This window comes from Bactrocera latifrons, unplaced genomic scaffold (genome assembly GCF_001853355.1).
Source record: "Bactrocera latifrons isolate USDA-ARS-PBARC rearing strain unplaced genomic scaffold, ASM185335v1 scaffold_158, whole genome shotgun sequence".
NCBI classification, from domain to species: Eukaryota; Metazoa; Arthropoda; class Insecta; order Diptera; family Tephritidae; genus Bactrocera; species Bactrocera latifrons.
This window is the reverse complement of record NW_017535052.1, coordinates 557,355-570,950: the sequence shown is the minus strand read 5'-3', so window position 1 is coordinate 570,950 and position 13,596 is coordinate 557,355. Positions and strand designations below refer to the sequence as shown.

General features: G+C 33.0%; 4 protein-coding genes across 4 annotated transcripts; 1 reads left to right on the top strand and 3 right to left on the bottom strand.

Moving 5' to 3' along the window:
• Positions 1–1,196: 1,196 nt before the first annotated feature.
• Positions 1,197–3,681, bottom strand: LOC108966262 (mitochondrial import inner membrane translocase subunit TIM44). The gene is made up of 4 exons (XM_018929045.1): positions 3,554–3,681; positions 3,371–3,451; positions 2,770–3,313; positions 1,197–2,211 (listed from the first exon to the last, which is right to left on the bottom strand). The coding sequence occupies exons 1-4, from the start codon at positions 3,554–3,556 to the stop codon at positions 1,547–1,549; spliced, it is 1,293 nt and encodes a 430-aa protein (XP_018784590.1). The 5' UTR covers positions 3,557–3,681; the 3' UTR covers positions 1,197–1,546.
• Positions 3,682–4,755: 1,074 nt separating this feature from the next.
• On the top strand, positions 4,756–8,920 carry LOC108966263 (protein nanos). Its single transcript, XM_018929046.1, has 4 exons — positions 4,756–4,888; positions 4,946–5,417; positions 6,645–7,132; positions 7,957–8,920. Exons 1-4 carry the CDS (start codon positions 4,853–4,855, stop codon positions 8,221–8,223), a joined length of 1,263 nt encoding a protein of 420 aa, XP_018784591.1. The 5' UTR covers positions 4,756–4,852; the 3' UTR covers positions 8,224–8,920.
• A 453-nt stretch (positions 8,921–9,373) lies between these two features.
• Positions 9,374–11,707, bottom strand: LOC108966261 (probable 28S rRNA (cytosine-C(5))-methyltransferase). Its single transcript, XM_018929044.1, has 6 exons — positions 11,458–11,707; positions 11,136–11,394; positions 10,369–10,637; positions 10,084–10,312; positions 9,798–10,024; positions 9,374–9,739 (listed from the first exon to the last, which is right to left on the bottom strand). Exons 1-6 carry the CDS (start codon positions 11,584–11,586, stop codon positions 9,533–9,535), a joined length of 1,320 nt encoding a protein of 439 aa, XP_018784589.1. The 5' UTR covers positions 11,587–11,707; the 3' UTR covers positions 9,374–9,532.
• LOC108966265 lies at positions 10,673–11,179 on the bottom strand. The gene has a single exon (XM_018929050.1). The coding sequence runs from the start codon at positions 11,081–11,083 to the stop codon at positions 10,700–10,702; it is 384 nt and encodes a 127-aa protein (XP_018784595.1). The 5' UTR covers positions 11,084–11,179; the 3' UTR covers positions 10,673–10,699.
• Positions 11,708–13,596: the final 1,889 nt, after the last annotated feature.

Below are 13,596 nucleotides of genomic sequence, written 5' to 3'. Positions count from 1 at the left end.
CACCGATTCGTCAATCCATTTTGTAAAATGTTTCCGCAAATTAACAATATTAAGATAAATATTAATTTTTTGGAAAACTATATTAATTATTTTGAAAATATACTTTATTTTTATAATTTAACACAACCATCTTAATACTCGCTCTACCAATTTTAATATTACCGAAATGAAGCAGCCGTCGGTATATTTGTGAAGTGGGATGTGTTGCCTCTTCGAAATTTTCGTAGAAAGAAAACTGATATGTCAAACTGCTGAAGTGACAGCTTATTGCTTTCACTATATGGCATACTAATTAGTACTCCATATATTGCTTTTTATAAGTCTCCACAGGCAATCCGCACAGCAATACAGTTAGTATACAATAAATTTTTACTTGTTGATATGCCCCGTTATGTTCAATCCAAGTCTAAACATATTTCATGCCAGTCATTGGATTCTCATTTTCGTAGTATGATAAAGCGATTATAATTTCCATAAAATTTTGAAGAGGGAACATTTATATACCTAGCTTCGATAATAGCAGTAAAGATGATATGCCAATGTCCCATATTTTTTGTTATGTTGTGGCAGCTATAATTTCCCAGCTGGAACTGATGGAGTTCATTATGCTCCTTAACTGAGAGCATACGGAAGAATCATATTGTCGTAGCTCGGAGCGCAGTGTTCTGACAAGTCCTAAGTCCGCGACCATATTGATGCGGCGTAGTTGAGGGCCAACCGGCCGATTGCTTTGTAAGTGGCCGACAATGTTTCTTTGTTCTTTCTCCCATGTGCCGCCAGCTAGCTGACTTGAGGATTTTGTAATCGCGGTCGTATGAGGAGTGAAGGAGCATAGACCAACAAAAATTACACCTAAAAACTCAGAGTTACGCACTGAATGCGACGAAATTGGCCTAGTTTATATAACATAAAGATATTAAAACCCTACAATATCCGAGACAAAAAGTAACTAAATGAGTCCGTTCATTAAATGAAGAATTTATGTACAGTCATAAGGGCTACAAACAATCTCATTGCTAACTAATATGAGCTTATTTCATTTCATTGTAGCAAAAAATATGTATTTTCGTAAAGAAGAGCACATGCTGCAATAGTTGAATAATTTTTTTTTTTCTAATTGCTGCTTCCGACTGAAATTAGCTACAAAAATCTCCAAGCAAAGTGACCCGATATCCCTTTAGAAAGAAAAATTATAATAAATTGTTTAAGCTTTTCTTTAATCTTCTAAATTAGTTAATATGTACAAAGTTTTGGCGTCCTTAACAATGTGAATTTTAAATGTCAGACAAACCTATTATTACACCATACATATGTATATTATGTTCAATATTTTCATATACAAAATTTTATCTTTATTTTTTGTTTCGAGACAGAATGTCTTCATCAAAAACTTAGAGAAATTTCTGTAAATGAAAATAAAACACGAACCACATGTAATACCTACATGGAACACTTAATTAGGTCAATAATTATGTATCTCCTTAATAAAAATATCAGAAATGTTTAACGGCAACTAATTAATAGCTAGTTAACATTAAATTCCCTATTATACAAATTGTTCTTGACTATTAGCCGAAATTTCCATAAGCCGCCAAGCTGATTTTGGATTTAACTCGTTGGGGTCTCGACAAAGGACCCACACATAATTCACTCGCATGACCTTGTCTGGGTCACCTTCCACTACTTCGTGGTTCTTATCACGAACACACATAATTTGTTGCGCTTGAAAAGTAACTATAAGTACTGGCCCATGTTCCATAACTTTACCCATCGCCAAGTCTATATTTTCGATATCAAGGATTTTCGAATCCAAATACATACCAGACTTAATAGCTTGGTTTATAGGTGTTGCAATTATATTGTAGGTGCTTTCAAAACACCAATCCTTAAGGATTTCTAAATTTCCCCTCACCATTGCTTCTAAAATGTTCGGTATTATATCAGTCTCGCAGTCGCGAAGAAACTGTTTTTGATCGAAGTTTGGATCAATTTTGCATAGCTCTGTAAGTGTTTCTGATAACTCAGTTTTCGAAAAAAGTCCTCCCATAACATCTGAAAATTTATCTGTTAAGAGGCGAGAAGCGCGAATCATAGGATTCTCCGATTCGTCGTATTTAAGTTTCCAGTCAAGTACTTTATTCACATATGCATTGTTATTTTTAAAATTTTCCCACGATTGGTAGAATTTCGAATCCTTGTGAAGTTCGACTCCTAACGGAATAAAACAAAATACAAATATTTATGAATAATTAGATATTAGTATAAGTAGAATTTTTGCGAACTTATATTTGAATGTAAGTTATTATATGATATCTATATATTATATACATATATCTCGATCCTATTCTGACTAATTAGAAAAGGTAAAATCAATTCGATAAAAATGAAAAGGGCGTATGACTAATAATTAGAGAATTTAAATGTGTCAATCGCAAGTTTGTTCCAAAACGAATTCAAGTTTTACTTAAAAGATTTTTATCCTCAATCATTAAAACACTATTTCTGTAATAATTTTTCCCAAAGTGTTTATAACTTATCACACCTTGTTTTTTCCGAGATTTAGGAAAAATTATTTTTTTAGGGATAAATTACACTTTTTAGTTTTGGTATTAACAAAAACATAGCGACTCTCAATCAGTAACATTTGCAACATAAAATGCCTTTCTTGAGTTTGAAAAATTCGAGTCGTTAAAGGACAGAGATGGTTGGATTTACTATATTCGCTTTTCTATATAAAACATTCAAATTAAAATACTCGCCCTTTAATACCTGTTGCATCAGCATTAGGCTCAACCACTCGCTCATCACTTGCATATTCGACTTCAATGCGTTTTCGCAATTTTTGAGGAGAGCGATAAACCCTTGAATTTATGCTTTGAGACCCTATTTCTTGTTTAATAATTTCTGTAGTTGTTGATATGGCCTGAAAAGCAGATGTCTGTCCAATTTTTTCACTTTTCTCAGTTATCGTTTCAGTTACACCTTTAGCCGTCTTCGAAATTTCTTCAGATAATTTTGTTGCTTTCTTTGCAATATCGGATTTACTTGCTTCATCTATTACATCACTTACTTTGTCCTTTATACTTCCTAATTGCTCCTTCAAAATATTTGAAGACTTTTGTGCCTCAGATTCAACTATATTAAATTTCTGCCTAGCCGATTGAAGAGCTTCAGACTGCTCCAATTTCTGTGCTTCTTCGCGAAACTTTTTTATATTCTCTTTCATTTCTTTATTTTTATCAATTTCTGATCTAATATTGTCGATGAACTGCGAAAAAAATCCAGGTCTTCGGCTTGGTTGAGAATAGCAACGCTAGAAACAAAAACAAGAAATTATTATGTTAATATGCCTACACAAAAATTCAGTTACCTGGTTATGCAGTCCTGGCCAGTAACTATAACTTTGGACGAACCGGTGGTAATTACCACGGGATGCAGCGAAGAATTTATACTACATGTATTTTGAAAGAATATTTATTTATTAAAAATTATTAAACTTAGTTTGGAAAATCTAATTATTCATATTCTGATTGCTATGAATGGGTCAGCTTACCATAGCTAATAACTCTCGAACAACTATAAATTTAAATTGAGTTGTATATCAAGATTTGATTAAGCTCCAATTTAATTTATGTAATTTGGTACTAATTCCGTTGAAACACATTCCATGAAGAAAACATCACGCTTTTTAAATGTCAAAAATGAATGTCTGTCTGAGCTAGCATGTTGCCACATAATTTTTTTATTTAATATCGGTGATGCCGTTTTCATTATTTTAGGAACTTAGGAATACATTTTTTAGAAACTTGTAACCGATTACCGTAACTCATTGAAATATTTATATTTCCTCTATTAAATACACACAGGTTATTCATAGACCTATAACATTTTGCTACGCTTTGCGTCAGACATATCCTTTGACAGAAAAGTTGGATGTATGTATTTATATGCGAAATATAGCAAAATGTTGGGCGACTTTGATCTTTTAACGCTTTGGCAAGAAACAGTCACCATTTAGAGAGAACACTGAAAGCAAAGCGTTTGTTCTTGCATTTCCTTTCTTCACTTCGTTGTTAAAGTATGAATTGTCAAGCAAAGCGAGAAAAGTTGTGTGTTAGTGCGCCATAAGAAACTCATACAAACTTTAACGGAATTTCTGAAAGCACGAAGAGATCGTCTTTTCTGTTACTGGAATTATAAACAAATCCTTTCTCTTCTTTCACAAAAAAGGTATCTTCTTTACGCATATTTGTTAACTATTCAACTTATTTAGAAATTGAAAAGAAACTTTTGTTGTCCAATCAGGTTATAAAAAAATCAGTTTAGACAATAATAAACTTGCTTTAATCGGTTATGATAATATCAGATATGTCTGGGGTCACATTGACAATGATTATGTGAACAATTTGATTATATGTAAGAATAAATTTATGTATTTATGAAATTTTTTACTCTTATATATGTGTATATATATGATCGCTTTGACCTGACGTATATATAATTTCACATCGTTTGATTTTTGAAATCATATGTTCCATTTTGTGCATACCAATCATTAACAACATGTTTGGTGCAAATTTTTGTTGCAAGAAATTGCATTTTGTTATAAAATAAATATATACTTGATAAATTTTTTAATAATGCAACTTTATAACTAATTTACTTAACAAAGTAAATAAGCTGGTATTTTGAATACGACGTTTATACGTATTTGGATTGCCCTGTGTCGCGAAGTAAAAACCGTTACGACATATTATATTACCAAAGCAGTGGAATTCGTAGAATATTACGAAGCTGATCGTTGATAAATTTTGTTTAAGAAAAAAAAAAAAATTACGAAACAAATTTGGAAATGTTTGGTGCAAATCTGAATATGGGTAACCGAAGGGTAAGTGGAGGAATAATTTCCGTTATCCATGTAATAAAATCTTCACTTTTACCGAAGGATTATGCTTCTTCTTTGGAACTTGGGTTGGACTTAAACTACATGTCCGAAATCTTTTTGGATACCACGAGCATAATAAGCAGATGCTCACCAAACCTTTCGCCTACATGTACAGAAACGTCAATATCGCAATTATCTCCAAACACTGAGTATGCATTTTCACCATCACAACTATTGTCCTCAACTCCAGTCTCCACAGTCGGTGGTACAATTTCAAATAGTATAACAAGAGCTGAAAGTTATGAATTCTTTAATGCCTACAATGAAGATTTTGATATGAAACCACCATTTCTATCTGCACAAAATAAAGATTTAAAACAGGAAAAATATAAGATCGACCAAGAACCTTTGACTCGGCAAAGGCATTCCCAAATGTACTCGGAAGCTATTTTAGCTCAAAAGCAGCACAAAAACGAAATATCAAAGTCTCTAAAAATGTTTGCAATGTTAGCGTCGTATAAATATGGAAATGGTAATAACAATTAATTTTGCTATATCAGTAGTAAGCTTTCTGTATATTAATATAAATATTTCGCTATATTTTTAATTTTTTCGGGTGAAATAACGATAAATTAAGGGTAACGGGTAAATGAAATCAGGCGCCATCAATGGCGCCCGTCTGGCTAAAATAGACTTTTATGCATATTTTGTCTAATTGGAGTCTAACTGTAACACTAATAAGAACGTCTCAACTGCGGATTTAAACCTTATAACAAGTTTGTTTCTTAACTTTTACAATTTTAATCGTTAGCAAAGTTTCTGCTGGCAAAGTGTTTGACATCCCAAAAACAAATAGAAAAGACCAGAAAACGAATGAACGATGGTAATACCATCCAATAAGGGTACATTCATATGCACTTACTTTCCGGAGCTTAGCAAAAGTGACATTGATAGAGAAGGCCATTATTTCTTGCTTTGTGTACTGGAAAGTGAAAGAATCAAGTGGCCACGCCCACCTTGCTACAGCGATCTCCTGTACAAATTACATTTTCATAGCGCAATTTAGTGCTTAGGGCACTTTATAGGTTTTCGGTTCCGAACTCGTAATACCATTTTTTACTCAAGTCATAGCTCGCACGGACGGACAGAGAGACAGTTACATGGATTTCAAATTTCCTCGTCATCTTGAACATTTATATATGTATATACATATATGACCCTATACATACATATGTATATTAGGTTGTCAAAAAAGTTTTGCGGTAGTTTTATTGAATTTTCAATTGTCCATAAAATTTTTTTTGATGACTCATGCCCAGCTCTTGACCGATGCTACGGCTGCTACTATGCCGGTCTCTTGAGACCAATTCAGCGATTTTATCGCAATTTTCGACGACAGGCCTTCCGAAGCGTGGCGCATCTTCGAAATACCGCAAGACTTTTTTTGACAACCTAATAGTATCTTGCTTAGTTTTAGGTGATACGTATAACCGTTAGGTGAACAAAACTATTATGCTCTGCAGCAACAGGTTGCAAGAGTATAAAAAGTAACAAGTTACTCTCTATTAAACAACTATCTCCCATCGGAATTGCTTCAGCTGTTTCATACATTAGCCGAAACAAACAGACAAAGATTAAAATAAAATGTAATTTTTGTACGTACTGTGTATACAACTATAAGAATTTAATAAGAAGCGAATTTTTTACACTTACAGGCACTCCAATTTTATTTATCTGTATTAATTTTTTTTTTTTACAGATTCGTTAAATTCAGGCAGAGGATCGCCAGTGTGTGACATAATGGATGATTTTTATTGCAATGGATATGTCACTGACGATTCGAATTCATTTGAAGAAGGAAAAACATTGAAGGCAACATCTCATCTAGAGTCATGTAATAGTAGCAACAAATATTTTTGCAGTGATTTCAGTAGTCAATGTAATTGGAATTTTAGTACTGTGAATTATGAAACTAACAACAAAGGCGCGGCTTATCCATGTATCACCAATAATAATGTTTCTGTTTTGAAACATTATTTTGATCCAAATTTATGGATGATGTCTGCGCCACCACAAAATTATAAAAATGGCGTCCAGTTGCAGAACCAAAAAATGAATACTGCAGCGGTTTCAATAACCGATACTGCTACTGCCGCAACTGTGGCTGCTGCAGCCAATATCGCCTATAACGCTCAAACTATTAAGAAAAGTCAAAAAAGATTTGGCGGTTCGAAGTTGGATAAATTTGTGAGTAAATTTTTATATAAGTAAAAGGAATATTTAGTTAAAGAATTTTAATCTTATTTTTTATAACTTGTTTTTGATTATTTGTAAAACCGACAAATGAATCTAATTAAAAAGGGTATATTTCAGTTCTGTCTTTTGGAAACATTAAAGTTCGTATGTGTTTATCAAACGAAACACTTATTATTTACCGATTCAAACCGGTCATATCGTCCATATAACAGTCTTCGGTTGTGCCTTATCTTGTGCAACTTCGTTCTGGATATTGTATCAGGTTACGCTTCTATTTATTCAGAATAGCCTAGCCCCAGACATAAAAACCCATGTCCTACATGCAGTGAGTTCCCGTATGACATTAATCACCTCTTTCCATGGCCAATGAACTCACTTAACACCCCTCTCCCTATGGCCCGAACCCGTCGAAAGAGGTCCTTTCCAGGACCAACCGCTAAGTGATTTCGATGAAAGTTACTTTATTGCTTTCTTCCAAGCAGTGTGTACATAATCGTCACAACAACACCAATCAAACAGATCACCCAAAATTTTAAAGTTGCTTAACATCATCGACAAACATTTAAATATAAAAAATATATTTACTGTTAATAGTATGCATGTGTGTAATTACATAGAGGATATTCGAGTATCAATCACTGCGGTAATAGAGTAAGGTATCACATTCGACGCATGTTCATAAAATATATAAATATTTAGTATTTTTATTACTTCGGTCAATATTAGGGTTGTGAGAGTAAGTTATATGCGATCTTTTTACTTTTTAGATATAGATTAATTACCTGAACAAATTTAATTATTGTATAATTTTACAGTCTGCAGTAAAACATTGCGTATTCTGCGAAAATAACAACGAACCAGAAGCTGTGGTGAAGAGTCATGCAGTACGTGATTCACTAGGACGTGTTCTTTGCCCAAAATTACGCACTTATATATGCCCGATTTGCAAGGCTTCCGGAGATAAGGCGCACACAGTTAAATATTGCCCCCAAAAACCGATTATTACGATGGAAGACGCAGTTAAGGCAGAATCCTTACGTTTAGCAAAAAACTTGTACTTTAAGCAAGGAATGAACGTATAGATGAAAGTATTTATATATGACAACCCCTGGATTATTTAGATGGAAAAAGAAATACAATTGTTTCTTCTCTATCGACTTGAATAAAAAGTCTCTAATTTTATTTTCACGTGAAACGTATTCGATTTTAGTAACTATATTAAAAAGACATACATAATAATATATGAAAATTTAAATTGAACTTAAAGTTTATTTAAGAGTCTAAATATTCCACAACTCTCAACATATTTACTAAAAATATTACAGTATGGTAAAATTAATTTTTAATAATTTTTATTATGTAATTTGAAAAATGTAGACTCGTTAATTATCTACCAAACAAATAAGATCGGTAAAAGTAGGCATACATACGTTTATATATATTTACACTCTCATTATGTGTTAAAGAATTCTGATAGTTTTTTTTATTTAATTAAAAACTAAACATACAGGGCTCGTTTCTTTCGTATATACGCAAAGAAGTTTAGTACGTGAAGTACATTTCCCAATTAAAATTTGAAATTTCGATTGAGTTTTGTTTTAGGCAAGCATTTAAATTATATGGAATATGGAATACTTATATTTTGTTTTATTAGAAAAGTATACATATGTACGTACACACACAAGTATGAAATAATTGAATGTAAAACCATGTTATATTTATATGTAATAAAGTGAAGTTACAAAACGCGTCCAATCATCATATTGATTCGAATCCTAATTCCATTCAAATCAGGTTTTTTTGATACGGACTTACTAAAGACGTGTTTGTATCCATAATACCAAAAGCAGTTATTTTTTGTTTCTCATATGAATTTTCTGTTTACATTTTGATTATTTTTGGAAATGCTTTACGGGATCAAATATTTATTTCTGAATCATAAAAACAAGAATACAAAACAAAAGAGCTGATTTTGAGTTATGGGTCCAATTACTTTTGACAAATTGTTTTTGGTCTATCGACACAACCGTATATAAATGAAAAGGGTAGACCTAACGGTGCTTTTCCAGTTATGTATATAATAATAACAATGAAATTTCTTGTGGAGGTAGATAGATAGGTTTCTATTGTGACTCTTTTTGCAGTTAGTATGAGCAAAAAGTCGTATATCTACCATCTTAAGGAGGCCACACAGTAATATTTCGATATTTTTTTTATATACTGCACACACTATATGAAAGAGAATATTTAATATCATAATCCAAATAACATTTCAATATATTTTTTCTTTTTTCAAAATATAAAACTTAGTTTCTTGAGCTGTTCAAATATGAGGAAGTTTTGGGTAAATGGTATTCTGTAGATAATATTTTTGTTTATTACGTATACAATTTATTCATCATTTCCCTTAGATTGCCTCTTTTCGAATATTGCTATAAATATTCCATCGGCGTGATCTTGATCTGGTTTTGTATAGAGACAATTCTTTCCTATATTTTTGTAGTTAGAGTTACCCACATTATTCCATTTATTGCGCAAAGCTTTCTTTCCACTGAGCAATTTAAATTCAGGATTTAACTCTAAGCAACGTTGAATAACCTTTAACGAAATCGTTGTTAAGGAAGTTTTTAAATTTACCATATAGACTCATACAAACCTGTTCGTTTTCTTCTTCATAGAGGGAGCACGTAGAGTAAACGACTCGTTTTACATTGGAGAACGATTTTAAAGCATGTGAAAGCATTTTAATCTGTAATCCAGCAAGACGTTTTATACGTGCAGGATCTTTTTCATCTGGATCTAAAGACATCCGATTTTGCATGCCAGATCCGGAGCACGATGGATCAACAAGTATATATTCCACATTTGGGCAGCGATTACTATCTGCAATTTAAATACTATTAATTCACAAAACGTCAACTATCGAAACTCTTGTAAACTACCAATTGTGAGCGCATCCGCGTTAATGGAATCGACTATTTCACAGCCTGCTAAATTGGTCATATTACGGAGCAGATTATAACGTTCTTTATTTTGCTCCACAGCATAAATCTTTCCTTTATTTTTCATAACATTAGAAACATGTATGGTTTTCATTCCTGGAGCCGCACACATGTCAAGTACGAAAGCGCCGGGGGGTGGATGTAGCAATTCTGCTACAAGACAGGTCCCCTAAACATAATTACATGCTGTGCTTTAATCCAATTAATTGTACTCAATGTACTTACTTTATCTTGAAGCATGAGCTTTTTTTCCTTTACATAAGGATGGCAAGCCCAGTAATGCTTTTGCTTCGAATGGAATATCAACAGGTCCTCCAAATGCATGTCAACCATGTACTCATCTTCCTCAAGCTCTCTTATAGCTTCTAAGAAATCGTTATAAGATCCAGAGCTGGCCACACTTTTTTTCCGCCACTCCTCCATTGCCAACATTTCAAAAACATCACCCATATTAAGCAAATTGGTATTAACACGTACATAGCGAGGCTTCAAAACTGAGAAACGTAAACCAGTAATAAAATTCAGAATATTTTCAAAGCAGTTATTTTTTATTAATTTAAATATCTTTCTTATTTTGTTTTTGCATTACTAAGTCGCTATTATTTTCCTCACTTATTGCTTTGAAAACGTATAAACAAATAATAACATTTACAACAAGCACTGAAGAAAGCACTGCCCAGCAATTTACATAAAACTCAGAAATATCAAATGACTCATGCAGCCAAGATCGCACACCATAAAAAGTGATGAATGGAAATGTGAACATTAGAATACTAAAGATTATTAACCACAAATATACTAAAGCGCTAGTGTCATTTGAAAATGCGACATCTTTAATCTGCCCATCTTCAACGACTTTTTCTTCGCTTCCTTCGTGATGTTTTTCCAATGGGTATGTATCTTTTAAATCTCCAAGCATATTCAACTTGCCTTTTTTCATTGTACAACTATAAAGTGTATTGCTTAAATCACCCAATAAGAAATTTGCTTGCCTTTTGTGTTTTTGGTATCATAAACTGCAGCGCCTAAGTTTGCTTCAAGCTTTTCGCGATATTGGCTAACTGTTAGAACGGGTTTACTTTCACCAATCAATTTTTTTCGACCAAATATAAGCTCTGTCACAAGAATCTTGCAGAGAGCAGGACTTAATCGAGGATTTTCTTCCAAAATCTTTGTTTGTGCGATTGCTTCATCAATTACTCCTCGGTTGTCAATGTACTGCTTCAATATCGCTTGCATACCTCGCAAACGCTGAAGAAACAATGCACGTTAGTGAAATTATATTAAGAACTATTAACCATTTACGGAACTTACTGCATGCTTTTCTTCGAAAATTAAAGACTTAAGTGATTTTTTTCGATCCAGTGCCTCCTTTAAAACAGCAGCAATGCGCTTATATTGTGTTGGTACTTTGATTGAATGCTTAAATTTGTTTTCCTCCATATTTTATCACACGTGACTTTAGATTCATATAGTTATGTATTGTGAGGAACATGAATGCGAGAACAAAATCGAATCGACAATAAATTGTCGGAATTAACTACACAGCGAAATTCATGGATGCCAGAATGTTCGATGGTCGATATTTTGTTAAAAATATACTATATAAGGCTCCTGGACTGCGCATCAGACAAAGTTCTCATTAGGGTGTTGGATACTAAAGAATTAAAGAAAGAAGTTCTATTCTTGAATAACGAGTAATATCCCTGACAGACGAGCAAAAAAAGTGAAATAAAAACGAATAAGATAAATTATTAATAGAAATTTTGGTATTTTTGGAAAATCAATATAAGTTTAACCAAAAAATTCGGTTATTATTAACTACGTTAAAAAATAATAGAATGAAATTAAAAGCAATAAGTGATTGTAATGCGGAAAAGTGTGCGAAAAAGTAAAGAATATTAGAAAAATGGCAATAGCAAGCTGTGCTTTATTTTCTAAATTGGATAGCCCTAATAGCCCTGACGGACGACAGCGCTAATATGGGTTAGCGGGCTAAATTTACGTTTACTTGCGCCTTTGATCCATATTAATGCAAATTTGTAATGCATAAGAATTTCGTGGATTTAGCTGAATTTACCAAATTTGAGTAAGGCCGACAGTTGTCGTTCTCGCTAACTTCAATTTGATCCTATATGTTAAGCCTATATTTGGAAACGACAGTAGAGTGGACAGTAGAGGTAGAGTGGTGATGCCACTAATATGTAAAATGTAAAATTACTCAAAGCTCTAACAAACCTGTCATTATTTTACAAATAAAAGCATAAAATAGCTCTGTTACAGCATTTATAAAAACAATTGATAATTTAAAACAAATAAATTTGCCTATTTAGTTATTTTTTGCTCAAAAAGTTCAATTTGAACAAAGTATTAAAATTTCATTGAAGTGCAAGGTATTAGTATGGCCACAACGAAATTGTGTACATGCAAAATGGACAACTGCGTTGTTTTGTGTACATGCCGGCCATTGTTATGTTGYTGCCCTCTCACAAACGTTCAAGTAGTAGGATTCACAACGCCGTTTTCAGTTCACTGTCGTGCTGCTGCAGTCTGTCGCGAGCATTGTGTTCCGCGCATCATTTATTTGTTTTAAATTATCAATTGTTATTACAAATGATGTAACAGAGCTATTTTATGCTTTTATTTGTAAAATAAYGWCAGGTTTGTTAGAGCTTTGAGTAATTWTACATTTTWCATATTAGTGGCATCACCACTCTACCTCATCTCTCTATCTTCCATTCTACTGTCAACTCTATTGTCGTCCTACTGTCGTTGGCAAATATAGGATCAAATTGAAGTTAGCGAGAACGACAACTGTCGGCCAGCCGTCGTGTAGTCGTGCAGCTATCAAAATAGGTCCGTCCATAAGAACGAGTGTATTTTAATATTTGACAGATGTCGTTTGCAGTCTGTCGGCAGCATTGTATTCAACACATCAATTGTCATACGTTAATTTCTGGATATTGCTGACAAAGAAGAAAGAAAGAGTATCTTACAGCCGATTAACATAGAACTTTTGCTTCGCACACTTTTTGCTTCTGTATGAGTGCGTTTTGCTTTCCTGGTTTCGTTGGTAGAGTATGAATTGTCAACCAAAGCAAGGAAAGTTGTATGTGAATAGGCCATTAAGGCGAAGGCTTATAGCAGAAACTTTCCTTAGTTGGCGCCCCGTAGCGAACAATATTAGTCAAAAATTTAGCCCGTAGAAATCAGTAATTATTTTTTGTTTTCATTTGAACAATGTTGCTCAATACGCATATGTAGTTTTCACACACATCTAAGTTTTCAATAACAATTTTTCATAATATAAAATATCAAAACTGAAATGAAATTATTAAAAATAGTTTATACATTTAGCATTCGGCTCTGATTTTGAGATAGTTTAAGAAAATATTGAAGACTATTTTTCTAATTATATTGAGACTGGCAACCCTGCGTTGTGAGAGAGCTGAC

Bases quoted from the DNA above. Each gene is read 5' to 3' on its own strand.
- LOC108966262 (XM_018929045.1), bottom strand. The intron at 3,314-3,370 runs GTAACTGAATTT...TTTTGTTTCTAG, and splicing joins GGCCAGGACTGCATAACCAG to CGTTGCTATTCTCAACCAAG. The intron at 2,212-2,769 runs GTATTAAAGGGC...TTATTCCGTTAG, and splicing joins GCCTAATGCTGATGCAACAG to GAGTCGAACTTCACAAGGAT.
- LOC108966261 (XM_018929044.1), bottom strand. From the start codon at position 11,586: ATGGAGGAAAACAAATTTAAGCATTCAATCAAAGTACCAACACAATAT. The intron at 11,395-11,457 runs GTAAGTTCCGTA...TTGTTTCTTCAG, and splicing joins TTTTCGAAGAAAAGCATGCA to CGTTTGCGAGGTATGCAAGC. The intron at 10,025-10,083 runs GTAGTTTACAAG...TTTAAATTGCAG, and splicing joins CGCGGATGCGCTCACAATTG to ATAGTAATCGCTGCCCAAAT.
- LOC108966265 (XM_018929050.1), bottom strand. From the start codon at position 11,083: ATGAAAAAAGGCAAGTTGAATATGCTTGGAGATTTAAAAGATACATAC.
- LOC108966263 (XM_018929046.1), top strand. From the start codon at position 4,853: ATGTTTGGTGCAAATCTGAATATGGGTAACCGAAGG. The intron at 4,889-4,945 runs GTAAGTGGAGGA...CTTTTACCGAAG, and splicing joins TGAATATGGGTAACCGAAGG to GATTATGCTTCTTCTTTGGA. The intron at 7,133-7,956 runs GTGAGTAAATTT...ATAATTTTACAG, and splicing joins GTTCGAAGTTGGATAAATTT to TCTGCAGTAAAACATTGCGT.